This window comes from Salvia hispanica, chromosome 2 (genome assembly GCF_023119035.1).
Source record: "Salvia hispanica cultivar TCC Black 2014 chromosome 2, UniMelb_Shisp_WGS_1.0, whole genome shotgun sequence".
NCBI classification, from domain to species: Eukaryota; Viridiplantae; Streptophyta; class Magnoliopsida; order Lamiales; family Lamiaceae; genus Salvia; species Salvia hispanica.
This window is the reverse complement of record NC_062966.1, coordinates 10,888,174-10,915,878: the sequence shown is the minus strand read 5'-3', so window position 1 is coordinate 10,915,878 and position 27,705 is coordinate 10,888,174. Positions and strand designations below refer to the sequence as shown.

Sequence of the window (27,705 nt, the reverse complement as noted above, 5' to 3'; positions counted from 1 at the left end):
ACGGAGGATACGACGCCCTAAGCCCCGCCCTATGCACTGCCACATCAGTATTTTATCCCCCGCCCCTTCCATCTGCTATGGGGCGCCCTATAGCCCGCCCTAAGCCACGCTCTAAGCATTTTATCTATTATTTGAATATTTAAATACTTCAAAATTTGGAAAAAAAAAATTATTTTCACTAAAATTAAAACATTACACTACGAATGTGAAAAAACTACAAATTCTCAACGGCGGTTGCGGTTCCAAACTTCTTCAATCATGTTGGTCACGAGCTGAGTATGGTCTTGTTGGCTGCGCATTGAGGTATGTCACTGTAAAACCTCACTGAAGCCCATCGGTAATCCTCGAGCGACAAGGCGGGGTCGCCGTGCTGGAGCTAGATCCGGCTTCATCATCCACCCAATCGGTGACATGTCCAAGTTCTTGTTCGGCTATCATGTTATGCATGATGATGCACGCATACATGACGTCGGCGACGGCTTCCTTGAACCAGAAACGCGTCGGACCGTTACGATTGCCCACCGCGATTGGAGCACCCTAAACGTCCGCTCCACATCCTTCCGTGCAGACTCCTGCTTTGCCGCAAACAAGACTCTCTTGTCACCAATTGGGCAGCTGATCGTCTTCAAAAAAATAGCCCACCTTGGGTATATGCCATCGGCCAAGTAGTACCCCATATGATGTTTGCGGTTGTTGGCAGTGAACTCGATGGTCGGGCCGCGACCCCTGCACTGATCGGCGAAGAGGGTGGACGAGTTGAGGACGTTGATGTCGTTGTTCGACCCGGCTACACCAAGTAGGCATGCCAGATCCAGAGGCGGTGGTCAGCGACGGCTTCTAGGATCATCGTCGGATGGCTGCCCTTGTAGCCACTAGTAAATTGGCCTCTCCACGCCGTCGGACAGTTCTTCCACTGCCAGTGCATACATACGATGCTCCCTAGCATCCCAGGGAAGCCGTGCACCGTCTCGTGCATCCTCATCAGCCTCTGGCAATCATCAGCAGTCGGACGTCGCAAATATGTGTCGCCAAAAGCCTCCACAACTACCTTACAAAAAGTCTTTAGACATTTGCGGCCAGTTGTCTCCCCGACGTGAAGGTACTCGTCGAACATATCTGATGCGGTGCCGTAGGCCAGCTGCCGGATCGCAACCGTGCACTTCTGCAACGGCGTAAGTCCGGGTCTGCCGATGCCGTCTTCCCGATGCTAGAAGTACTCATCACGTCCCTCCAACGTGTGCACAAAGCGGAGAAAAAGATCTCGGCTCATTCTAAAACGGCTGTGAAAAATATTCGGGCCCCACCATGGATGCTCGGCACAATAATATGCGAACAGACGTTCGTGAGCTACGTCGTGCTCGCGCGGGACATACGTCCGATGTCGTATTGGCCGAGGGACCCGCGCCACCGCCGCCTGCTCTCGTTGCATTTGTGTCAAGCATTCCGCCGCGGATTCATTAACGGCATCGAACAAGGCTCGAGTCAAGGCCCGTCTGCAGCCATCCGATGTACTCAAATCGTAGTCGTCGGGATTCATTTTTGAGAAGATGAGAGAGAATAATTGAAGAGATGTGAAATTGGAGTGTGTGAAATGGTAGAGAATTGTGGTGTTTAAATAAGAAAAAAATTTGGAAAAAATTCAAAAAAAAAAAAAAGAAAACGCGTGAGCATCGTCCGTCGCATCGTCCGCGATGCCACAGTGGCGGACGATGCGACGGACGATGAGCATTGTCCGCGCTTCGTCCGCGGACGATCGATCGGGCGCGGACAATGGTTAACCCATCATCCGCGATGCCACAGTGGCAGACGATGCGACGGACTGTGGATGGCCTTATACCCCAGTAAATGTCTCATATTTTTCTTATTTGGACAAGCTCTAATTCTCATTTCACTTTTACTAATAGTAAATGATCTCACATTCCACTAACTTATTCTTTACACAATTATTATAAAACTAATATAGCATATAAAAATGGAGTTCACATTCTACTTACTTTTTCTCCTCACTTTCCTTCAAGAAATCAAACAATTTCTTAAAACTCACATCGATCAAATATGAGACATCTAATAGGGACCGAATGGAGTACTTATAATTTAAAAGAAATAAAAACTAGAAAATGAGATTGAGCCCACATCACATGCTTCAAGTTGTGGGGGTAATTATATCATACATAAAAATGTTTCCATTAAACTCTATATAAAAAAGAGCAAGTCAAAATTGGTCTTGAATATATGGCCATTTTACGTCTTTGGTCCTAAACATTATCTTTTGAATTTTTTTGCTCTAAAACATATGGAAATTTGATCATTTTAGTCCTGGACTAACTATTCCGTTAAAAACTAACGGTCAACGAGTTTAATCCCGATTTTGACTAAATTAAACTTTTAATTCTGATTTTTTACTCCTTAATTATTTTTATAAATATTTTTTTAAAATTAGAATTAGGAGTAATATGTTTAGGGAGTGTTTCACTTCAATTAAATAATATGTTTAGGGTTCTTATTTCTTCAGCATCGAGATAGAGGGAGCGTTTCACTTCAATTTAATCTTCTTCCTTCTTCTCATCCATTTTCATTCATCTCCAAATTCTAATCTACAGAACTTCAAATTCTCCGTTCATTCATAAATTCTAAAATCGAAATTCATCTTTAAATACCTAACATAATAAAAAATTCAACAAAATCGAAGAATCCCAAAATTGAAAAACCCAATAAAAATGGGAGAACCTCAGATCTGGAAACCAAACAAAATCAAGAACCCAACAAAATCGGACAAAATCGAAATCGAAATCCAAATTTATCTTCAAATTAAAACACGAAAATGACTCACAAAACTTATCTGTAAATTGAACCCAAAACTTCTTCAATTTCAACTCCAAAATCAACAAACCAAACAAATAGAAACAGAAGAAAAAACATATGAAAACAAAAAACTCCAAATCGAAGAAGAGAGAAGACATAAAAATGGAACCAACAAAATCGAAATATGTAAATCCCGGCGAGGGTTGAGAGAGGGAAGCAGGGAACCAACAAATCGAAACCTCAAGACGACGCCGGCGGTACGCCGACGGACCCACCAGCGAGAGTTAGAGAGAAAGATGAATCCCGAAGAGGTGGCGCTGTTGGTGGAGGCGGTGCTTGTGGTGCTGGAGTTGTTGGTCTGCCTCTCACTGCTAGCTGGCGATTTGGAGCTTGAGGACACTCCCTCTACAAAGATGAAATTGAAGTGAAACACTCACTAAAAATATTACTACCTCCGTCCCACAAATTTCGACACACTATGACCCAACACAGATTTTAAGAAATGTAATAGAAAAATAGGTTGAAAAAGTTGGTGGGATGCGAATCCTACTTTTAAAGTATTAATTTTATAATAAAATGTGAGTAGGAATGAGTTAGTGGAATATGAGGTGCACTACCAAAAATGATAAAAGTGAAGTGTGTCAAATTTTCAGGGACGAACCGAAATGGTAAACTGTGTCAAAATTTGGGGGACGGAGGTAGTGGTATTTAATTTTAATTTTAAAAGAATATTTATAAAAATAATTAGGGGATTAATTAGGGAGTAAAAAATCAGAATTAAAAGTTTAATTTGGTCAAAGTCGGGATTAAAACCCGTTGACCGTTAGTTTTTAACGGAAATGTTGATGGATGACCAATTGTGATTTGATTTTAAATGTGCAGGACCAATTGTAATCCGAATTGAAAATATGCGAGACCAAAAAATCAAAAAGATAAAATTTAAAACCAAAAATATAAAATGTCATATATTTAGAACCAATTTTGGCCTATACTCTATAAAAAATTTCTACCGAGTACAACATTTTTATATGCTGCAGAACTTTTAATATAGAGTTTAAAATACCTGTGCAAAATAAAAATGTTATATATGGGAATTAATCTATTCTAAGACGCTATCAATCTATTCCAGTGGGATCATACACTTGATTCTGATTTAATTCTATTTCCTTACTACCAACAAACTCACTCGAGACAAATGAATACAAAAGCGCGTGGACCTTTTCTCCTTTGACAATCGCCAAAGTCAACCCACAAAATATAAAATAAGCAGAGCGAAGAAAAACAAAGAAAAAGATAAGCACAAGATAAGCGAAAAGCATGAAAACTTCCGTGAGCCTTTGAGAATGCCCATATGCCCATCCACCCACCACTACCCTCCAAATTCCGGAGCAAATCCTCTGCCTCTCTCCATAAATAAATTTGCTTTCTTTTCCACTTTTATTTGCAGATCCCCACCACTCTCTCTCTCTAAAAAGTCAGCGCCTTCTTTTGCAAAGAAATGGAGGAGGACTGGGATCTCCACGCCGTCGTTAGAGGCTGCGCCGCCCCCGTCTCCACGAACAACAACGCTGTATCCTTTCAACCTCTCTACACTCATCAGCAGGACTTGTCCGCCTCCTGCTTCGAAGATCTGAGCCCAAACGGCGTCGTTCAAGAAGAGCTTCATGATCTCTACAAACCTTTTTTCCCCAACTCACAAATCCATCTCGTATCCAAAGATCCGCCGCCGCAAATAGCGAAGCAATTAAGCCCGCAGATTTACCCAAGGCAGCAGTCTTTCTCTGTTTCTAATGGCTCAAAAACTAGTTCATTTCACACTCCCACCACAAGCTCCAAACGAAGGTATATCAGTGTGTTTGCGTCCAAGATTCAATTTCTTTTCTTCAATTTTTTTAACTAAATCTCTTACAGAAAAAACTACACCAAGAAGGTATGCCACGTGGCTGCCGAGAACTTATCTTCCGACGTGTGGTCGTGGAGAAAATACGGCCAGAAACCCATTAAGGGCTCTCCATATCCAAGGTGGGTTTTTTTTTTTTTTTTTTATAGAGAAATATGGAGTAATATTTTTGTCAATTTTATTTGTTTTGAAATTTTTTGTGTTTGTTGATTTTGTTATCAGGGGTTATTACAGATGTAGCACCTCAAAAGGTTGTTTGGCAAGGAAGCAAGTGGAGCGGAATAGATCCGACCCGGGAATGTTCATAGTAGCCTACACGGCGGAGCACAACCACCCCATGCCCACCCACCGGAACTCACTCGCCGGAAGCACCCGTCACAAGCCAGAGGAGGTTCCCACCTCTGCCGGGCCCACCAAGGATTCTTTAGAGACCAGCAGGGAGGATGACTTGGCAGAAGCCAATGACGATGACGACGCTGTGTTTAGTGCTTCTGAGATGGCGTTGGACGACGATTTCTTCTCCGGTTTGGAGGATTTCACAGCGGCGTCTCCCGATGCCGGCCACTTGCGGTACCCGTGGCTGTCGACTACCGCAACCACCGCCGGCGGGAGTTGACCGGTGGAGAAGAAGTGATTAAATAGTTAGATGCTATTCTTCTCACACACGTAGTATTTTGTAACAAGTCAACATCTTTTAGCCTTTTCTTTATTTTGTTCTTGTTGTAAAGAATCTAGGCATCACAGTGTTTTTTTAATAAATTAGTTTTTCAACATGTAAGATGGAAGATTACAAAAAAGGCAGAGGCTCTATGCCGTTATGCGTAGTGAAATGATGATTAAGATTATGCTTAATTGATTACTTTTTCACATTCCTTTAAATTAAATAGGGCTTCTATGGGAGTAGTACAAAACACCTCCTGTGACCCAATTTATTCCCTCACCAAAGTGGAATCTATGGTAGTACAAAACACCTCCCCAATCAATGTGGCCTTATTACTATTGAGGGATACTCCCACATTCGGATTCTTCTATGTGGTTAAGTTCACTTTCTATGACGAGGTTTTTTGTTTCCTTTTTATGGCTAGGTTTCGGAATTTTCCAGAAGCTATCAATATAAGTAACAAACTAACAATACTCCCAAAATATTAGAGCATTCTTAACCCCGTCCCGGATTTGGGCCGCAAGTCTCCTCCACGTCATCATTTCCTCAAATTAGGGGTTCCAGGCCACAACTCCATTACCGCAAGCCACAACTCGGGCCACAACTCAGGCCACAACTATTCATTTGCACTATTCACAACATATTTTAATCGTAAAATAGAATACGTTGAACAATTAAAACCGGAAAAATTCATTGTTCAGTCGGAAAATAGAAAATTACAATATTGAAATTTAAAAATTCGAATTTTTTTTTTTAAAACATAAGTCAATTGCGGTTCCAAATTTCTTCAATTAGATCCGCTTGGAGATGTGTGTGTTGATCTTCTTGGCGCATCGCCGCTGAACGGGCCATGACATTGCGCACGTCGGGAGGAACACCTTGCACGGCCGGATCGGTGACAATGTAGCTACTGCTGGTGCTGGCGAGCGGATCGTCGCTCCAGAAAGTGGCGTTGTCTCCCTCGTCCTCAACGATCATGTTATGCATTATGATACATGCATACATGATGTCGGCGATTAGGGGACGGTGCCAACCACGGGCCGTTCCCTTCACTATAGCCCAACGTGATTGGAGAACTCCAGATGCGCGCTCCACATCTTTCCGAGCCACCTCTTGCTTTTTGGCAAACAACTTCCTCCTATCTGTAGTTGGAGATGTGATGGTCTTCACGAACACGGGCCATCTAGGGTAGATCCCGTCTGCCAGATAGTACCCCATAGTGTACCGACGGTGGTTGGCCGTGAACTCTACGGTAGGCGCTCGCCCGGCACACAAGTCGTTGAACAATGGAGACCCGTTCAACACATTGAGGTCGTTGTTCGACCCAGCGACTCCAAAGTAGGCATGTCAGATCCACAACCGTTGGTCGGCAACGGCCTCCAACACAATCGTTGGATGTGTGCCCTTGTGCCCGCTAGTGAATGCTCCTCTCCAAGCCATTGGACAATTCTTCCACTGCCAGTGCATACAGTCGATGCTGCCCAGCATCCCCGGGAAGCCGTGGGTCTCCTCGTGCATTCGCACTAATCTGCGAACATCGTCGGACGTTGGTTTTCTCAAGTATGTGTCCTTGAATGCTTCGATCACTGCCCGACAGAATTTGGCTAGGCAAGCGCGTCCAGTATGCTCGCTCACATGGAGGTACTCATCAAACATATCTGCAGTTGTTCCGTAAGCGAGTTGGCGGAGGGCGGATGTGCATTTCTGCAAAGTCGATATACTTTGCCGCCTGACAGCATCGAAGGTTTGCATAAAGTACGCGTCACGAACTACAACTGCGTTGACAATGTGCAGGTACACATGCATCCGCATCCGGAACCGGCGATGGAACATCTGATCACTCCATCGAGGATCTGCAGAGAAATAATCCATGAAAAGCCGCAAACCAGCTTGTTCACGGTCTCGGTGGATATACATCCGAGTACGCGGTACCCGGTCGTGTTGCTCGTTCCACGCTTGGATAGCAGCTTGATAGCGTTCCACCTCGTTGTTGATTTCTTCTTGGATTGCGGACATCGCCGTCTCTAACATTCGAGCCATTTTTCGAATTTTATTGTGAGAGTGAGAGAAATGAAGTTGAAGTAATATGAAAATGGATGGAAGAGTGGTATTATATATAAATTTTCGAATTAAAAAAAAATAATTGAATTAGGGTCCCGGCCCGGCCCGAATCCCAAATAACGTCGGGCCGGGACTCACCGCGGCACGGCCCAAGACGATTAACGCTAGGCCAGGACGGGCCTCGGGAGCGGCCCAGGGATGCAACTGCGTCCTCGGGACCGTCCCGGGCCGTGACTCCAATTGCTCCAACGCTAAAAACGGGTGGGACTCGCGAGTTGCGGCCCGGCCCAGCTGCATTATTGATGCTCTTAGGCCATGAGAATATCAAGATTTCTTTAGAGCAATTCTCCAAACTTAACTTACATGAACAAATGCAGTTTTTCAAATCGTTCATCAAACAATGTTACTACCATGAACAAGGGGCATATCCATTGATTTACCTCCACCACGAATGTAACACCCCATCCCTAACGAATGAGAAACGCTACTAAATATACTAAAATACGAATTTCTTGTATTTAAAAAAATTCAGATATTAAAAGGAAAGCAATTTTGTAAACTTAAAAGAGAAACCATCATTGACATTTTATTTTTGATGTCTTATATAAAACATTGTCATTTTTTATCACTACTAAAATTTATATATTTCATAAAAAATAAATGAGCGAAAATAAAATAATTTGCCTATTCGGAACACGTTCCCCAAAAAAACACAAATGTATTAGAAACCATATATGTGGCTAAATCACCATCATGGGACACACGTTTTGAAAATATAGTATTATCTAAACTGGTCATATTTACCCCAAAATCCCGAAATGGATAATAGGCAAAAATTGGGTTGGGAGACCGTGGACCACGTTGACCGCTGCCTCGTCACAGACTCCTTAACCTGATAAACATTAAATAGAGGTGAGAGTATGCAAGCACACTCAGCGGGGAATACGCTGCAAGCAGTTATAACCAATTGTGTAATGAATCATAACATAATGAACCATCTCAACTTTGCTGACATCTATATGAGACTAGTCTCGGTCCCTCGTGGACCTGACCCCTCGTGGGCCCATAAGCTCATATGAATGACGCACGACACAACAATGATTATAACCATGTAATCACTACGCTTACAGATAAAGTAAACCCCACCTCGAAAGTTGCAATCCAAAATAATCTCCGACATAATCTCTCAAGCTTGGTTCGGTTGTCCATCCTCGAGCCTTGGATGCGCCACTCCTAGCACTTAAGCATTTTAACTCAATTTACAAAATTCCAAACTTAAAACTTTAAACCAAGAACTTGAACACATTCCATCTTTAGGAAACTTAAACTTAGAACATAGTATACAATTAGCTCGAACGTCAAAACAGATTGAATATACGTTTTTCTGCTATAATCTAACCTATTTTATTAACTCACAACACACAAGTTGGTTAAACTAATGACTCTCAGTCAAAGCATCTGTCAACACATAAGCACATAAAACATTCACCATATGATTCACAGTATTTTACCTATCACTCAACCATAACACTTAATCAAGGTAGAAAAGCTGTCAAACATACTACTCATACTATCTACAATTGAAATCCCCAAAAATAAAACAAAACGGCTCTAAACAATTTCCAAGATTAAACACACATCTTCCTACATCATTATTTAAAGCACATCTCAAGTTCAGAATCATCTCACACCAATAGGTTACTCAAATAAAATCAACAAAATCACTTTCACTGCTACCATTCACAGCAGAAAGCACTAACTTTGAAAAATCATTCAGCTCGACTCATAAGTCAGAAACCAACGAAACCAATTTTAAAAGATAAGAAGAAAAGTCTAGTTTTTGAGGATTTATTTTGAGCTTGAAATTCCTGTTTGTTTTTTATTTATGGATATTTTTCCAGAACCTGCCAGAAACAGGAAAGTCCTCTTGGAAAAAATCATAATAAATCCATACGAACTTGGTTGAAGCTGAAATTTGGTGACAATGTAGAAGACAGCTAAGGCTATCCTCTGGTAAACTATGAGCCGAAAATGAATTCTTTTGGTCTGTCAAATAAGCCCCGAAACCTATGTTTAAACAGTGTAATTATTGACAATCAAAAACTTTACTCCAAAGTTCAATTCTTTGGTTCTAAAAATAAAAGTATAGTTTCAACTGCATCAACAAATTCAAATTGAAGCACCCACTTAGTTCTAGGGTTTCAATAATCATACTAACTAAAACAAAGCTCTAAGTCAAGCCATCAATTTATACAATTCCACCCCAACAATCAAATAGAAAAATAGCTAAGCTAATCAAAATAACTAAAATCCCCAATTTTAGACAAAATATAAAAATTTCTCACTTTACACATTGACAACAACAAGCACAAAGCTTGAAATCAAGTCCACAAACATTATCTTAGGAAGTGAGATAATCAAAAGAGGAGTACAATTTCTACCTTAAATCGCAAGAAACTTGAGTTTGGGAAAACCCCTTCAACCATGATCATACTATAATGGAAGCAAGTAAGGAAAGATGGCTGGGGACGAAGATAGCACGTGGAGGGGGGAGAACTTTTCTTATAACTACATATAATTCAATAAAATAGATTACTTACAACATTTACATATAATAACTCTATTTTCCTAATCCTAGTTAATCTATTAACTTTAACAATAAAATACACACAAAAGAGCACAAATAAAAATATAAAAGGCATTAAACAATTGCTCTAATATTTTCTAATTTCATTACAAGTTTCTAAAACTACTAATTTCACTAAAGATCAAAATTTAACACTTAAACCTTATTAAATTTGCTATGGCGCATCTTCGGTGAAGTAGGATAACCTGTAAAACATTTGGAAATCAAACTCATTAGTTCAAAACGTACTCAGGTAATCAATTCACAATTAAATAATTTCAAACATACTTTTAAAAATACCCAAAAATATAATAGCTTCTTTTTTATGGAGTATATAAAAATAAGATACGGGATATTACAATGAAGCTCTACACAGTCAGATTACAATCCCGGTAGGACCGAACAAACTCTTTCAACTTCTCCGTCTCACCAGCTGCAGAAAGCCACTCAGTGAGAATCTCCATCGTCACATAATCCGGCATACATTCCTGTTTACTCATCTGCTGCATAAGCTGCAGCGCCTTCTTTGACCAATTCCTCTGCTGCATGCCTTTAAACAGAGCATTGTATGTGGTGGTATTCAGCTTCACCCCACGATCCCTCATCTCATCCATTAATGAAAGAGCCCCTTCCACGTTATCCTCCTTGCAATGTGAGTCAATCAAGATGTTGTAAATAACAGTGTTCGGAGGCACCTTTGACGTGGATTTCATGTCTGCGAATAACCTCATCGCTGCACTGAGACTCCCCTTCACGCAATACCCTTGAATCAAGGCACCATAGGTAACAACAGTAGGTGATAATCCATCATCCATCATCTTCTTCATTACTTTCTGTGCATGCTTGAAATCCCCCTTGTCACAGAAATACGAAATCAGAGTATTATATGTGACACGATCAGGATTTAATCCCGCAATCTCCATTTCTGTCAGCAGCTCAGATGCATTCCCAATCTTATTCTTCCTACAAAATCCACCAATCATGATATTGTAGCCAATTATGTCCAATGAAAAACCAGCTTCCTCCATCTTCGACTTGATTTCCATAGCATCATTCATTCTTCCTGCCCGTGTAAAGCCCGAGATCAAGGTGTAGTAGATGATAGCATCCGGGTTGCATCCATTTTCTTTCATTTCGTTAAACAAATCCATTGCTTTCTCAGTATTGTTTGCACCACAGAAAGCAGTTATCAATGCAGTATATGTAACTGCATTCCCTTCCAAACCTTTCTCACGCATTCTGCTAAAGAGTTCCATCGCACTGCTAACTCTACCCACCCTACACATCCCTCCCAGCATTGCATTAAGTGAAACGATGTTCACACCCTCATCAAGATTGCTCATTTGCTCAAAAAGCTCGCGCGCCGTATCAATGTCACCTACTTTACAAAATCCATCGATCAAGCAATTGTAAGTGACAGTGTTTGGCTCACACTTGGTCTCAGACGACCTCATTCTCTCCATCAACCTTAACCCATCTTCTTGCCTCCCAACTTTACACAATCCATCAATCAACGTGTTGTAAATGACAACATCTGGTTTAATGCCAGCTTCTCCATCTCTCATCTTCTCGAGCACCTCCAATGCCTCATCCAACCTCCGAATCTTGCACAAGTTCCTGATCATGATCCCATAGGTCACAACAGTGGGTGTGATCCCCTTTTCCTTCATCTCGTTCATCAACAAGTTCATTCTAACATAATCACGTTGCTGCCCTAACTTTGACAGCAGGAAATTGCAAGGGATCACCTCCACATGAGACCCTGAATTCATGGCCTTTTGCAAAGCATTCCAAGCCTTGTTGCAGTCTCCATTCCTACAAAACCTAGAAATCATGTGCGTCAACCAATATCCACCCAGGCAAAGACCATTCTCACTGAAACGCAAAAAAAGATGATAAATTTCCTCATCCCTCAAATCCCCACCTCTGTACTTTCTTCCCAAAATCGATGAAAAGACAATTCTCAACGTCCTGTCATTGGGAGGATTAGCGGCACCGGGTTGAAGCATTTTGTCGACCAGCTTCAGGGCAGCAGGGAAACGGCCCAAATTGAACAATCCAAAAACAACTAAATTAACCACGTGAGTGTTCCTCACCCGCGTCTCGATGGCGTCGAGCACCATGACCATCTCCTCCAGCATATTGGCGTTGCTAAAGCACATAATCAGCAGGGTTCCCGCGTTGACGGAGAGAGGGGTATTTTGCTCCTTTGCCATTGCGAAGAGCTCGTATAGCTTACCGGGGGAATTAGGGTTTTCGCGCATGACAAGCTCAAGCACCCCTTGGAACGCAAAGGGGACAAAATCGGATAGGTGGGGGCTTGATTTGAGGTACTCGAAAAATTGGAGGGCATTTTGAGAAGCCGGGAGCTGGCGGGTGATTTTGAGGACGGACTGTGGAGAGACGGCGGAGAGGAGATCGCCGAGCTTAGAATTGGCTGGCCAGGAAATGGGATCGGAGGTTTGGAGAAGTGAGAGCGTCTCCGAGATGGGGCAGGATGGATCTGCTGTTGGCGTGGCGAGCGGATCGGCGGAGAAACGACGGAGAGTGGAGGCGGCCGGAGGTTTTAGAGGTTTTAGGGAAAACCTCATGGCTGGGAATTGACAAGGCCAGCGCTAGGAAGTACACTGCGCTGTGCTTGAGTAGTGTACGAGGAGTGGAGCATGAGGAGTGGAACAGAATATCTTCTCCAACCTATTATATCAGTACTATAAATTTAATTAGTGAACTACCAAAATATATAAATTGTACCTGATCATTCACTTTCGCACATAAATGGTATCTGATTTTTATTTTATATCGTTTTTGGTATTCCATGACAAAAATAATCACTTTCGCGTATCTGATATTTATTTTATATCGTTTTTGGTATTCCATGACAAAAATAACCCTAAGTACCAAACATGTAGTAATTTTTTTGTTATGAAGGATATTTTGGAAATTCAATTAAATAGAACCAAATATATGATTTTTTTTTTCTTCCTTTCTTATTTCTTTTTTTCTTCTTTAGTTTATTCTTCTTTCTTTTTTCTTCTTCCTATCATCTTTCATCTTCTTCCTTCCTCTTCCTCTCAAACCTTAGTTATGGAAGAGGAAAAGGAATAAGCAACCCAAATCACACAACTACTGATCAATCTCCGCCGTCACCGCATCGGCGGCGTTAGGCACAACAATCGTGTCGTCGCCGTACAAACAGCTGAGCTGATGAAAATACGGACAAGTCCTCGAGTTCACAGACCTCTTCTTGCTACTTTCATTGGTCTTCCTAAAATACTTATTTATATTCTCCCATTTCTCCTTACACCTCTTCGCACTCCGTTTGTATCCCATCTCCTTCATCCCCTGCGATATCCTCTCCTACAACAGCCCCTTGTTGCTCCCCTCTCCTCCCCCGCCCGTCTCGCACCTCAGGTTTATCAGCACCACCACCTCCTCCCGGCCGGGCTCGACGGCGGCGCCACCACCGGCGACTGCGGCGGCGTGCTCTTGCACAACGAGCTCGACGAGTTCGAGTTTGTTTTGGAATTCATGTTCGTGTCGAATTTTCCCTTCCTGATTCACTTGGATTTTACATGATTTTAGAGGGTAGTTTTACTTGGTTTTGATCATATATTGTGTACTTTGAGACATGGTTATAGCTACTTCTCTATTATGTTGGTATTTTGACCATTTTGCGAAGAATGTGTAGAAAAATGTACAAAATATGTGGATGTGCAGCTGCTCAATGTTCGAGACAGCTTTTCTGGAGATTTTGAAGTCCGATTCGCATGTAATGCATACCATTCTCTTCGTCTTCGAAAGAGCTTCGTGTGGATATAGCATAGGATAGTTGTTATCGATCCCGTAGGATTCTACCCTTCTCATCTTTGATCTACATCCGTTTTCTTATTTGCTTTTAGTTCTCTAGTTGTTTTTAATTGTTTTTACCTTGCTTTTAAGTAGATTTAGAAAATCCGAACTTTCCGATTCATCTAGATAGTAGTTGAGGTTGGTTCGTGGTAATTAGGTTGACACTCATTGTCTCTGTGGATACGATACTCTTTGCTTACTATTTGCTACATTAGCCCCGTACACTTGCGGGTATACTTGTGTTAAAAATAAGTTGAGTCACTTCCTCTTCCTCTTCATCTTTACACTTCAATTTCATAACTAGGGTTTGAGAGAAAGAGGAAGGAAGAAGATGAAAGATAAGAGGAAGGAAGAAGATAAAATTTAAGTGTAAAAATAATTAGGGAATTAATTAGGGATTAAAAAATCAAAATAAAAGTTTAATTTGGTCAAAATTGGGATTAAACCCTGTTGACGGAGGACTAAAATGATCAAATTTCCATATATTTAGGACCACAAAATCCAAAAGATAATGTTTAGGACCAAAAACGTAAAATGACCATATGTTAAGACTAATTTTGGTCTTTAATCTTTTCAATATGATCATTTAAAAAATGTTGGCAAAATAACTTTTAATAGTACTACATGTACTAAGTATAGTAGGAGTATATTGAATAAAGTAATACCCCTACTATATTAAAAAAAAAAAAAAAGGCCCCACCATCTTTTCTCTTGCGTTTCATTCTTTGTTTGCTGCATTTTCAAGCATGGCAGGGGATACCTCTCCCACTTAATATTCAAGCATATTTAATCCTTCATCCATATTTTCTTAGAGGCATCAGATTTAAAAAAATAAAATACACTCCCTCCGTCCCAGATAATTCGATCCAATATTCTATTTCGGGCCGTCTCACATTATTTGTCCCACTTCACTTTTACCATTTTTGGTAGTGGAACTCATATTCCACTAACTCATTCCTACTCACATTTTATTATACTTTAAAAGTAGGACTCACATCCCACCAACTTTTTCAACTCACTTTTCATTAGATTTCTTAAAATCCGTGTCGGGTCAAAGTGTCCCGAATTATCTGGGACGGAGGGAGTACTTATCTTGTCTCACTCTAAATGAAAATTTTACTATTCCCTAATAAATGAAACATTTACTTAATTTTGATTTATAATCTAAGTGGAGTAAAAATAATAAAATTAATGATAAAAATAAGATGTGTGACTAATGATCAAAGAATATGAGTTAATTAGAATAAGATATACAAATAAAGAAAATATTGTGAGTAAAGATGTTTATTGACGATGCCATGCAAGTCATTAATCCAAATAAAAGGTAAATTGATATATAAATTTAATAGCTTAATTTCTAAAAAATTAACATATCCACATTAGATATATGAATAATTTAAATCATAAAAATTTAAAACTTCTTTGAGAAGTCAAGTTAGAAAATTTATATTATCTAATAATCATATTTTAGTTGAGTATTTATTTCTTCTGTTTAATTTCACACCATAGCATAACTTGATATACATGACCAAAGACTAAATGATTTTTTATAATGGATAGAATAAATTTCTTACTTCCCGCCACATATACGTATAAAAAGTAAATTATAATTTAAATAACGATAATATTTTATGCATCTTGTTTGTTTTGAATAATGTGACAATTTACAATACTCTTTATATTAAGAAGTTATGCAAACTTTATAAGTTAGATTTAATTTTAAATATATATAATTCCATCTTATTACGTAGTTTAATCTATAAACTTAGTAGTATCATTTAATTAATTAAATACAAATTAAAATTAAGAATTAAAAACTTTAATTGAGTAAATATAGGATGAAAATTGTAAACATTACACATTTGTGTTGTCATTTAGCTTGTGAATTAATTCGGAGAAAAAGTATTGCAATAAATGATTAAATCTCAATTTTAACCTAAACAAATGGAATGCAAATTAAGCTCTCTAACATAATACCAATTTTAACCCAAATATAAGGCTAATTAATATATAAATTTAATAACTTAATTATAAAAAAAAATAATGGTAGTGCACTATTTTAAATGTGTTTTAAAACTTCTTCAAGAAGCTAGCATTTTTTTAGGTCATTATTTGTCCAATTGTTTTTGGATATAAGACACTCCATTTTTTCATTTTTCTCTCCAAAAAGGACATCAAGGTCTTTTCATCCAACTTGCACTTTAGATTAGAATAGAGGATCGATAGATGAGAAAAAGATAATTGAACATTTCAATGAGATAAGAGAAGAAAGAGTTTATTTCTAAATATAGAAAATTGTCATTTTAAATGGTAAAAAAAAAGGTGGAATGTTGAGTTCCAATTTCTTTTGGATACGAAATTAAAAAAATTCATGGATTAAGATCATTCATAATAGTGGACCTTCATTCCTCAACCCATCTCCAATTTCCATTTGGCACACATCACATTTTATCCTCCAGAGTCTAACCTATTCTCGGCTCATCTCAACACTATATCTCTATAATTTATTTTAATTGTTGGTATTTATCAAATAGTAAAATAACCAAAATCAAATCAATTGAAGAAAAATATACATTAAAAAAATTGAACATATTTTATTAAAATAATAAAAAAACTTTATGCTTCAGGGCGTTCGGCACCAACTCCATCTGGAATTTAGGGGCCTATTTCAGGATCTGCCACACCTCCCAGTACTTGGATTGAGAAAAAATTTTGTTTCGGGAGAACTGTCGCAGCGACAGTTTTTTCACATCGTCCGTACTTTGGCCGCTGGTCATCGTTCGAAGGTTGTTCTTGTAGATGCCAAGGAATTTGGTAATGTCGGCCCTCATCTGGTCCCAATGTTTGCAGAGCTGGTCCCTGTGGTGGGCCTTTGCCTCAATAGGCTTCACTGAGGGCGTATGTAGCCGAGACCCCACCCCCCCAAAACCCTCTTTGTGTCTACATGTTCTACACAATCGGGTCTTATGACACGTCGACTCAATGTTCGCAATAGCAAGCGACTCATGCAGAGTGTAGTTAATCCTCTTCGACCGGCCATCGGGCTAAGACGACTCACTGAGAGGTGCCTTCCCCTTTCCCTTCCCTCCCTCGGCTGAGGATTCTCTCTGTAGGGAAAAATATCTTAGTATGACAAGAACTCGTCGGTACTGAAGATAGGATTGGTCGCTGGGATAGCGTCGCCTGATCGATCGGCGATCCCGTCCATATTGGGCCGATAGACATTGTTCCCATACTGCGAGAGGGGGTTGAGTGGTCTCTTGGCACCGGCGTAGCTGCCTTGGAACGGAGGGTAGCAGTCGGGGAATTGGTTTGTTCCCCCGGAAAATGGGACCCGCCGGAAAACTGCGACTTGCCCGGAAACTGGGAAACGCCGGGGGATGCTGACTCGCCGGTGTTCGGGAAGTTGTTATCAGGATTCATTTTATTGCTAGAGAGAGAAAATTTGTAATGGAGAGAAATGAGAAGTGCGAATGAAATGGAGAGCAATGAGGTGTATATATAAGGGTGAAAAAAATCCCCAAAAAATTGAGATCGGCGGTCTCCCTGCATGGATGCCGACCGACGCCTTATTGTGAATGCTCTAAAGGTTAAAATGGAAAAAGAAAAATAAGAGAGAGAATATAGTAATAGAGCGTAAAATATAATAGAGAATAAAGTTTTTTATCAAAAAATAAAATGACCTAATTATCTTAGATAAACCTGGAATACGACTTAACTACCTTATGACAAGTGGAGCGACGAATTTACAAAACCAATTTTTACAACCCTATCCTGCACACCTCCACACGCAGCAATTCCCTTCTCTCTGTCTTAGTCAAACGTCGGTCATCTCGAGCTAAAAAAAAAAGGATGCGGGCGATCGGGGCACCCCTATTATTGCTACCACCACTCCACTCTCTCCGTATTATCCCGTCTGCTTCTCCATATTTCTCGCCATCTCCACTCCGACCTCTGCTCAATTTTTTATACTTCCACTCCTCAACAAGACCGGTCGCCGGAATCGCATCATCAATGGCCGCCGCCGGCGAACGCATCACGAGCGGTTGGTTCTCAGTGCCGGACCTCCGCCTCCGGAACCACAGATTCACCGTGCCTCTCGATTACTCTCTCTCTGATCCTGCGTCGCAGAAGATCTCCGTCTTTGTCCGCGAAGTCGTTGGTGGTAATTACTGATTCTAATATCGCTGCCTCCGCTGTGTTGTTGTTGTTGTTGTTTGTTGCTTTGTTGATTGAATTTTCTTATATTGACATGTTTGTTTGTGATTACTTCCCCCTTGGGGATTGCAGCAATTCTTTTTTTTTTTTTTTTGAATGTGTGAAGAAATGAGCGATCAGCTGTATGTTCTGAGCAGCATTGGATATATATACTGAACAGTTTACTGTTACTCTGCTTCCACCAGGCAAAAGAGATGGTACACATTGAATTGGCTATCATTAGTTTGAAATTGGAAATATCGAGTTAAACTTACAATCTCCGTTTGAATCTCAAATTCAATTGATTATGAAGTAAAGACAACCAAAATTGTGCTCCAAAGTAAATTTCTTTGGCAAAAGTCAGAACTGAAGCATGAACATTTTCCCTGTTTCTTTTATTCTTAACTGCAATTACTTCATTCAGTGATTCTAAGAAGTGCTAGTTCAACATCTTTAAAAAAAACTAGTTCAAGTAAGTATGTTTTCTGTAATATCAATTTAACGTGAAGACTTCCTGTAAGTAAGTATGTTCCAGAATGGATCGATAACATATATTACGTGTTGTGAGTGCATAGCAATGATGAATGTGGGAGTGGTTTACATATAAAGCTGTTAAATGTTATCTTCTTTCAATGGTTTCATGAAACTGTCATGGACTAGGATTTTGGTTACACATGTTTATTGTGTTTCAAGATGAATATGTCTACATTAAATAAGTTCAGCCTTTTCAAGAGATGAATTATTGTATTTTTGTTATACATTCACTCTTATTTTATTGGATGTCACCTGAGTCTTCAATACGGAAGTACTAATTTAGCAATATCTTTAACATGCTTCTCTTCATCACACCATTCAGTACTGATGAACATTGCATTCTGCAGTTGGGAAGGAAGAACTAGATCTCCCCTTTTTACTGTACTTGCAAGGAGGCCCAGGTTTTGAGTGCATGCGACCAGCTGAAGCTGGTGGATGGATAAGCAAAGCATGTGAAGAGTATCGCGTTGTTTTACTGGACCAGGCATGTTTTGAAGCACCATTACATTTCTGGTGTGTGTGCTTGATACAGTTTGTCTTGTTTTTGGCTAAAATGTTTAAATTTCAGCGAGGAACAGGCTTATCGACACCTTTAACAACATCTTCGATGTCGCAATTTAAATCTGCTGAGAAGTTGGTTGACTACTTGAAACATTTCCGAGCTGACAACATAGTGAGGGATGCTGAATTTGTTCGCAGAAGGCTCGTCCCTGATTCTAGGCCATGGACGGTGATGGGACAGGTAAGAAAGTACCTTCTTTTTTATATTAGAATAGGCTTATCAACATAGCATGCATATGCATAAACAGACATTTTTTTTTATCACACACTTCATTTACTAGAAAACTAACATATTGCAACACCGCTGCTTTGTGACATCATTGATAGCAGAAAGACCCTTACAAAAGATATTGCTGCATATCTCCAAGAGAAAAAGAATATTTTGTGTAATGCAAATATCTTCTTTTGTAATGTGTATGTTTTAAATTTTCATCATGGATTTCATCCCTGCAGAGTTATGGTGGTTTTTGTGCTGTGACTTACCTAAGTTTTGCTCCACAAGGACTGAGGCAAGTCCTTTTAACTGGTGGAGTCCCTCCAATAGGAAGTGGATGCACTGCGGATGCTGTTTACAGAGCTTGTTTTGATCAGATTGTGAAGCAGAATGAGAAGTATTACCAGAGGTTTCCTGAAGATATACATATTGTCCAAGAAATTGTAAAATATTTAGCAGAATCTGAAGGTGGTGGGGTGAGAAAATTTCTAAACCTTATCCTTCCCCTTCAGAAAATTTTCACCTCTTATCTTCACCCTTTTCCTTGTGTTTGCATAAAGGTACCTCTTCCATCTGGTGGCATCTTAACACCACGAGGATTACAGCTTTTAGGTTTGGCGGGTTTAGGATCAAGTACTGGTTTTGAACGTTTGCATTATATGTAAGTCAGCCTTCAACGTATTAGTTCGTAAACCTTCTTGATGTGCTCTTTGGAGTCTTAATTGCTTCTTTTATACTGTTGCCTGTAGGTTGGAGAGAGTATGGGATCCTATTTTAGTTCCAGGTGCCCCAAAGAGAATTAGTTATGTCTTTCTAAATGCAGTAAGTTCTAAATGCATTGATATTGGTCTGTGCACTATTATCGAACCAATATATTGACTTATTTGTTCATATTGCAGTATGAGAAGTGGTTGGATTTTGATAGTAATCCTCTATATGCTCTCATGCATGAGTCCATTTACTGTCAGGTAAATGTGTTTCTTGTTGGGAACATGTGGATTTTAGTCATTCTTTATGTTACAATAAGCACAATTCCCTTTAGGATCTAATTTGATTCTGAATGGTTTAGGGTGCTTCTTCAAGTTGGTCTGCTCACAGGATAAGAGCTGAAAATGAGAGTCAGTTTGATGCAATGAAGGCCATCAAAGAAGGACGTCCGGTGCTGTTTACTGGAGAGGTGCGAAACAGAAGTATTTTCACTAGCCACTATTCAAAAGTTTAAACATAGAACAGTGATCCACACTCTTCATTTTTCATTAGGATCCCTGTTACTAACATCTTTCTTCCCTGTCTTATGAGCATATGAATTTAAGTATATATAGCATGTTAGAACTCAATCACTATGTACTCTGCATTCTGCCACTAATTAAACTTGTAACTATTGTGTTTCTGCAGATGATATTTCCATGGATATTCGATGAAATGCAAGCCTTGAAGCCTCTGAAAGAGGCTGCTCATTTATTGGCCGAGAAAAAGGACTGGCCTCCTTTGTACGATGTTGCCACATTGAAAAATAACAAGGTCTGAAATCTCCCTACATTGTACTTTTGATAGTTGAATCTATTTTGTGGACTCGTCTGCTTTAATAAGGATAGAAATGAGACACGAGCAGAGTGTTGAGACGTGCTTGATCAAATGCAGGTCCCTGTTGCTGCTGCAGTTTACTACGAAGATATGTATGTAAACTTCAAGCTAGTGATGGAAACGACTCCTTTGATAGCAGGGATCAGATTGTGGATCACAAATGAATACATGCATTCTGGTCTGAGAGATGGAGGTAGCCATGTTATGGATCATCTACTAGGCCTGCTCAAAGGGAAAAAGCCTCTTTTTTAATTTCCTTTCTTTTTTATACCAAATCTTAGAGTTTTTAACATACTCTGAAGAGAATAAACTAGAACACGATAAATTTTCTCGTCTGATTACATATTGTGTTACAATTAGCATCCCTATCGCAAAATTAAGTGCTAGGTTTTTTTTTTTTTTGTCGTAATGAATTTAACTCTGATTTTGGAATTGTACCTTACATGAACTGTGAACATCGTACATTCCTGTTAAACTATGATGTTTTTCCGACAGATACAGCACAATAACATAAGCTGTTTGTTCTATCAAGTTACACTGTTTCGTCTCTAATTCTATCAATTTATTAACATGAAGCTGTTTGAGCACTCGCTGTCGTGTTCATATGTTGTGGCAGGGCATTTAGCACCTGAATGTTGTGCACATTTTTGGCTCAATCACTCAGCGCAACATGATGTTGATTTATTTTAATTATATTTCTATTTACCATTTTGGATATCCACAAAAAATAGCCTCATTTTTAAATATGAAAAATTTATCTTTCATTTTTCCATTTTTGTCTCCTCCCTCTCCTACTTTATCTATTTTTTCTACCTATGTATCTTACTTTATCAATTTTTTCTTCTTCTCTCTCTTACTTTATTAATTTTTCACTAAAACTCATGTCATTTACGAATGAAATTATTTTTTTTAAACTGAGAATGGGATTATTTTTTTGAACAAAGGTAAGTGACTCATGCAAGTGCTTAACTTTAACTATAGATTGTTGATATTAATAAAAAAAATAGTACTCCTAATCAATTTTTTAATACTCCGAGCTCGCGAAGCTCTAAAACTGTCTAAAGTAACACACAGAGAAAAGTTGACTCATACACAATACTCATTTTTTTATTTTAGGTGTTCTATAATGCTCCGTAGAGTTTTCATTTTTTTAGTAAAATAGTAACATATTTTTCCATTCTTACCTTTCTCTTTTCTTATTTTATTATATCTACTCTTTCATTTCTCCTACATTATTATCTTTTTATTTAATATGTACATGACATACGTTTTTATTAATTTTCGTGTAAAAAAAATGCATCTACTGTTATAGAACGAAAGGACCGAAGGAGTAATACTTATTACCCCATAAATTAGTCCTTTAGATTGAAATAATGATGAAAAATGATAGAGACTACTTGGTTTACATAATTAGATCGATGAGTAAGATGGTTGCCCGCAGTAAGAGCATCCACATCCATGCTCTTTGGCAAGAGCATGGAAGTAGGCTCGGATCCATTTTTACTCCCTGCTTTTTCATAAGAGCACAACATCCACATCCATGCTCTTCCGCAAAAGTCTGCTCAAGGGTCCCATCATTCTATTATTCAATTTAAATACTTCAATTACTAAAAATATTTCCACAATATTAAAATGCATTAACTCGAAATACTATTACAATTTACTAAAAAATTAAAAATTATATAACTAAAATTTTTAAAAATAAAAATTACAGTACATAATTAAAATTTTTAAAAATAAAACTTACATAATTAAAATCCTAAAAATTAAAACTTACATAATTAAAATCCTAAAATTTAAGGTTGAGAGAGTTGTTTGGTGTAGTGTTTTTTTTTTGAAATGGAAGTATTTATAGATGAAAGTGTGAATTTTGGGATAAAAATAATAAATAAAATAAATTAAAGTGTGGAAAAATGGATATATTTTATTGGGAAGTGGAAAAATATTTTTATTAAATCTGAAATTTTCATATTTTTTTCAATAAAATAAATAAATAAATGATAAACCAACGGCCAATCAGAGCATGTCACGTCGCTGCTCGTGCTCTTGCCGTTGGCACGACCGTGCTCTATGCATCGAGCAGGACCGTGCCGTTGGCAAGAGCACAACGGCGAGCAGGGGTCTACTCTTGCCAACGGCACGGCGCCTGCTCTTGCCGACGAGCACCTATGTGCATGCTCACCCTCTTAATTCTTATTTATATTTTACTTATAAATTATTTTCGATTTGTTGTTGGATTTTGGTTTGATTTAGTTAAATATGGCAAATTTCAATTCTTCGTTCCGTTTGAATGAAAAAAAACATAAAACTAATCATTGAATTTATTTTTTATATAGAATTCCTTTTCTTTTCCAAATTTGTCATTTCTATACTCTCTCCTCTCCGTTATAAGTGAGACGTTTTCTTTACACGAGATTTAAGAAAATGATTTTAAGAGAGTAAATGTAGAGAGGATATAAAAATGAAGTAAAATGAGAAAATATGAAAGAAGATATAATATTTATATTATATTTCACTAAAAAAAAAAGAAATAACTCATTTCAGGTTTTCAGGTTGCCAGTATATACATGGATATGCTAAATAGAAATACGAGTTGCTAGTTAAGAGGAGGTATTAATTTTAGTTTCTTGTATCTACACTAGATCTTTTGAAGGTTTTAACCATTTATTTTATTTTTTTGGATGGAAAAATTAAGTTATGATTTTTTGAATCACTGACTCGGTCCCTCTTCAATCATTTACGCCAAATTTAAACTCATTTTTAGTACATTCATAAAATAAATAGTTTTACTTCAAATATTTACACTATATTTAAAATTTACACAATTTTTTTAGTATTTATCTCATAAAAATTTTGCAGTAACACCAAATACAGTGTTATTCCATTGAAAATCCAAAAATGTTTTAGGTGTGTGATTGATATCAACTAATTTTACATCTAAAAAACTAATCAAAGATAAACCCTATAACTAAGTATGCATATATCTCTAACAAAAACCCCCTCACTCAAACTTCCTGACCCATCAGATCTCTGAGCTCATCGCTAGCCCCTCTCCGGCACCGCGCCCATCTCTACGACGGACCACTGCCGAGTTCCGTCTTCAGCTAACATTTAATTTTCCTATTTCTGGTGCTTTATAGCAATTAGAATTCTAAAATAGTTCTTGCACCCACCTTCTTCATTCATCTCTGTGATATGAACATTTGTTGTTTTCTAAGCATATCTAAAGCTCAATGTGAATAACATATCTAACGCTCACCAGTATTGGTGCAAGTATGTGTAATTGTGTATGAACCAAATGGATTAAAAAAAACCTTGCTTCTTGCAAAACTGGTTTAGTTATGAATTCAGGTAGTAGATGAGTTGAGTATCTACATATTTAAGTTGAGAATTTAGTCAAAAGTTGGAGCATTTGATATGGCTCATGAGCCTATAGCTCAACCAAAATACTTGCTAAAGCAAATATTGGAAGTTGCATTTGTATATTTAATGATTACTTAATGGCTTAATGATACAATTTGTATAGAAATTACATTATAATCAATGAAATGCAATTTCATTAAATCATTTGTTCAATTTTGATTATATAATGTATAGATGATCATGTTTCAGTCTCAAACTATTGTTGATATCAAATAGGTTACGAACTTATATCAAATTGGCTCATGAGCCTATGATGCTATTAAGCTGAGCAGCTGATGTGTTGAATAAACTCTTTTCCGAATCTGGAGTTAGCTCTATATTTCTATCTACAACTAGGATTATTATGGATTTGATAGTTGCTATTTTTTTCTCAACTTAGAAAACTAGAATGTGGTTGTCCGAGGGATTCAGTTATTTAGCTGCTATATTAAAAATTTTAAAAATATAATTGTGCAGATTTTTTTAAATAAAAAGAGAAGGTGCTATCCAATTTACAATATAGATTATTCAGCATTTTTAAGGATCTCACATTTTTAAGGTCAGATTTATCATTGCTCGTGTTATCAGTTTCAGATCGGAGGAAATGCACCGAACTGTGGAGTACTCGAGGTTACTAGCTCGACCGTTTCTGACGGCTGCGCGTGGCTTCTGTACATCGCTGTCCAAGAGCGGCGGTGAGAAGATCGTTGCTTCCGTACTGTTCGAGAGGCTTCCGGTTGTGATACCGAAAATCGATCCTATCGTTTATGCATTTAAGGAATTCTCGTAAGCATTTCTTTGTTTTTTATTCGCTTGATTTACTTGCTTGCTCTAGTCATCTCGTAGGCAATGAGATGAAATGGGAAAGCTATTCCTATAATTTAATGTCGTTTGTTAAATAGCATATTGCTCTAACTAGCGAGGCCGGAGGTTGCAATGAATCAGGAATTTTGGCTAGTGAAGGGGGATTTTATTTAGCGAGTGAAGAAGGGAGTATTTGGAGTTGTTAATTCATAGAATTGCTCTGAGAACTAGCAGTTGGATGCATATACAAAATATTGATTCTGCATCCAGTATTACTAGTATTTAGCTGAGATGCTATTGTAATAAATGATGATGTATGGGAACTGGATTTGAATTTAGGTTCCGATGGCAACAGCAGTATAGAAAAGAATATCCTGATACGTTCTTGCAGAAATCCAATGCAAGGTACATTTTCTCTTTTACTTTACTCTCTTTTTGGTTGTTCTGGTATACCATTTATGTTTCCTATTTTCACTATGGTTCTTCAATAGGTCTGTAGTTTGTAACCAATCTTCTAATGTTGTCATTTTTTTATTGTATCAAATGCATTATTTATTCACTGTAATATGACATATTTGTCTTCTACACATACTAAAAGAAGTGGTGAAGAACTATTTAGAGCATTTGCTGAATGTCTTGGATTAGAGTTTGGGTTGCTTGCTTAATCTGTAGAGTTCTCAACAAAAGTGCTTTGCACAAAATGCTGATAGAGTATAGTTGTGAGATGGTCAATTTTTGGTCTGAGCATGTAAATTCAACGTAAGATTATTAATGGAGTATAGTCAAAGACGAGTTCCATCAGTTCATTGGATGCATCAAATGAAAGAATCTATCTCATGTTTGCTGTTCTGTTTAGTTTGATCTGAGATATGCTTGTTGGCAACTGTTTATATGGTTAAAGTTGTTTTATTAACTTTCCTATAAATCTATCTATACATTGACTATGACATGCAGGGGACAAGGAGATCATCATATTGAGTATACGCCGGCTCCACGGATCACTGAAGCAGATAAAACCAATGATAAAAAGTAATGCTCATTGCTGTAGTATATATTTGGCTTAAAAAATCATGTTGGTGAATATTGGTGGTGATTGCTTGTGATTCTGTATGCATAGTCGAATTGGACAAATTCTAAGTGCTGAAAGTAGATCCTCGAGCCTTGTTCTCTTGCAGATGAATCTCGTTTTCACCAGCCCCTCTATTATTTCTGAAATGAAGATCATATTGCCCTGTAGTACGTACTCATGTGCTTGTCTTCCAATTCTACTAGTTTTTCAGAGATTGATATATGGTCAAATAAGTTTTGTAGATGATGGTGTGCACCGCTGCATATGCTAGTGCAGTAACAAATGTATATTTATTATCATACAGGTCACTGCAGAGAGCACTTGACCGAAGACTCTATCTTCTTTTGTATGGTTCTTCATATGATTCTAATAGAACATCTGTGTGGCACTTTCCCGAGAAGGTTTACGACTCTGAACCAACACTACGCAAGGTAATTCAGCTTCCCCCTCATAGCTATGGTTCGTCACGTTTCTCCTTTGGCTGGAGTTTCTGTTTTTTCAAATTGTTTGGTTAAAAAAATCACTGGAACTGAAATATCTGCAGTGTGCGGAATCTGCTTTAGAATCTGTGGTGGGGGATCTTTCGAAAACTTATTTTGTTGGAAATGCTCCAATGGGCCATACAGTTATTCAGCCAGCAGAAAATGACAAGGTCGATGCACCTTCCAAGGTACTTGCCGTGTCTTTTCCAGCCATTTTCTTTTTTGTTATATTATTCGAGTTTTACTTTGAATACTCCACGTAGCTGATTTATATAGAGAGCCAAGACACCATTCATAAAGGCGTCATATATTGCTATATTTTGTCATTTGGCAGCGTTTCTTTTTCAAAAGTCAACTCATCGCAACGAGCAAGCTCAAGATCGGAAAGTGTGAAGATTACTTATGGGTGACAAAGAATGAGCTATTGGAGTATTTTCCTCAGCATGCTGAATACCTCAATAAGATGATCATCAGCTGATAATATTTCTACTCTTTGCTATCCTAGCTTTTTTATCAGCTTCAGGAAAAAAAAAAGATGGAACTGTTTGATATGTTTCTACCGTGTTAAAGGTGTTAGGATATTTTAGTTGTTTCAAGAATTGTAATAATTCCCTTAGGCTCATCACTTATGTCTGTAATTCTTGGGATCCAGAAATTGCCTCTGATGTGAAAAATAAGGGTAAAACCAGATTACAGCACATGCATTGAGATTGTATCCAACTTCCAAAGAATATTGAATGCCTGAAAAAGAATTTTCGAAAATAGTGTGTATGGAATAAGGTACTGTTTATTTTATTGTTGAGACAACACGGTTTTTGGGAATAATATTAGAGTTCAAAAGTTAAAGATGATAATTCATTACATGTTGTTAAACAAATTTGTTTCACTGATTGCATGGGTTCTAGATAACTTATACTACTAGTATATAGTTCACCTAAATGAGCCATTAAAAAATAAGA

At 38.2% G+C, this 27,705-nt stretch overlaps 7 protein-coding genes across 14 annotated transcripts; 3 read left to right on the top strand and 4 right to left on the bottom strand.

Moving 5' to 3' along the window:
* Positions 1 to 321: 321 nt before the first annotated feature.
* LOC125206269 lies at positions 322 to 1,537 on the bottom strand. Its single transcript, XM_048105547.1, has 3 exons — positions 1,400 to 1,537; positions 794 to 1,207; positions 322 to 483 (listed from the first exon to the last, which is right to left on the bottom strand). Exons 1-3 carry the CDS (start codon positions 1,535 to 1,537, stop codon positions 322 to 324), a joined length of 714 nt encoding a protein of 237 aa, XP_047961504.1.
* A 2,640-nt stretch (positions 1,538 to 4,177) lies between these two features.
* On the top strand, positions 4,178 to 5,554 carry LOC125207685 (WRKY transcription factor 22). Its single transcript, XM_048107133.1, has 3 exons — positions 4,178 to 4,644; positions 4,714 to 4,824; positions 4,925 to 5,554. The coding sequence occupies exons 1-3, from the start codon at positions 4,301 to 4,303 to the stop codon at positions 5,316 to 5,318; spliced, it is 849 nt and encodes a 282-aa protein (XP_047963090.1). The 5' UTR covers positions 4,178 to 4,300; the 3' UTR covers positions 5,319 to 5,554.
* A 574-nt stretch (positions 5,555 to 6,128) lies between these two features.
* On the bottom strand, positions 6,129 to 6,581 carry LOC125206268. The gene has a single exon (XM_048105546.1). The coding sequence runs from the start codon at positions 6,579 to 6,581 to the stop codon at positions 6,129 to 6,131; it is 453 nt and encodes a 150-aa protein (XP_047961503.1).
* A 129-nt stretch (positions 6,582 to 6,710) lies between these two features.
* Positions 6,711 to 7,403, bottom strand: LOC125206266. Its single transcript, XM_048105545.1, has one exon. The coding sequence runs from the start codon at positions 7,401 to 7,403 to the stop codon at positions 6,711 to 6,713; it is 693 nt and encodes a 230-aa protein (XP_047961502.1).
* Positions 7,404 to 8,085: 682 nt separating this feature from the next.
* Positions 8,086 to 12,726, bottom strand: LOC125207081 (pentatricopeptide repeat-containing protein At3g61520, mitochondrial-like). Of its 5 annotated transcripts, none has more exons than XR_007173923.1 (5): positions 10,410 to 12,726; positions 10,213 to 10,256; positions 9,866 to 9,992; positions 8,571 to 8,663; positions 8,086 to 8,316 (listed from the first exon to the last, which is right to left on the bottom strand). XR_007173923.1 is itself a non-coding variant. In XM_048106285.1 (2 exons), exon 1 carries the CDS (start codon positions 12,639 to 12,641, stop codon positions 10,419 to 10,421), a length of 2,223 nt encoding a protein of 740 aa, XP_047962242.1. In that variant the 5' UTR covers positions 12,642 to 12,726; the 3' UTR covers positions 10,107 to 10,256; positions 10,410 to 10,418. The 5 variants fall into 5 exon arrangements, 1 of the variants encoding a protein (XP_047962242.1); XR_007173922.1 differs by having other exon boundaries at positions 8,571 to 8,657; XR_007173924.1 differs by lacking the exon at positions 9,866 to 9,992.
* A 5,010-nt stretch (positions 12,727 to 17,736) lies between these two features.
* On the top strand, positions 17,737 to 21,483 carry LOC125207099 (proline iminopeptidase). The gene is made up of 10 exons (XM_048106310.1): positions 17,737 to 18,064; positions 18,978 to 19,114; positions 19,199 to 19,372; positions 19,645 to 19,881; positions 19,966 to 20,066; positions 20,155 to 20,227; positions 20,305 to 20,373; positions 20,475 to 20,582; positions 20,801 to 20,926; positions 21,047 to 21,483. Exons 1-10 carry the CDS (start codon positions 17,752 to 17,754, stop codon positions 21,239 to 21,241), a joined length of 1,533 nt encoding a protein of 510 aa, XP_047962267.1. The 5' UTR covers positions 17,737 to 17,751; the 3' UTR covers positions 21,242 to 21,483.
* Positions 21,484 to 23,950: 2,467 nt separating this feature from the next.
* LOC125207101 (39S ribosomal protein L46, mitochondrial-like) lies at positions 23,951 to 27,525 on the top strand. 4 transcript variants are annotated; one of them, XM_048106312.1, is made up of 7 exons: positions 23,951 to 24,080; positions 24,986 to 25,177; positions 25,535 to 25,600; positions 26,150 to 26,224; positions 26,569 to 26,695; positions 26,809 to 26,934; positions 27,081 to 27,525. In XM_048106312.1, exons 2-7 carry the CDS (start codon positions 24,996 to 24,998, stop codon positions 27,222 to 27,224), a joined length of 720 nt encoding a protein of 239 aa, XP_047962269.1. In that variant the 5' UTR covers positions 23,951 to 24,080; positions 24,986 to 24,995; the 3' UTR covers positions 27,225 to 27,525. The 4 variants fall into 4 exon arrangements, with proteins under 4 accessions (XP_047962269.1, XP_047962270.1, XP_047962268.1 ...); XM_048106313.1 differs by having other exon boundaries at positions 24,980 to 25,177; XM_048106311.1 differs by having other exon boundaries at positions 23,995 to 24,118; positions 24,980 to 25,177.
* The last annotated feature ends 180 nt before the right edge of the window (positions 27,526 to 27,705 follow it).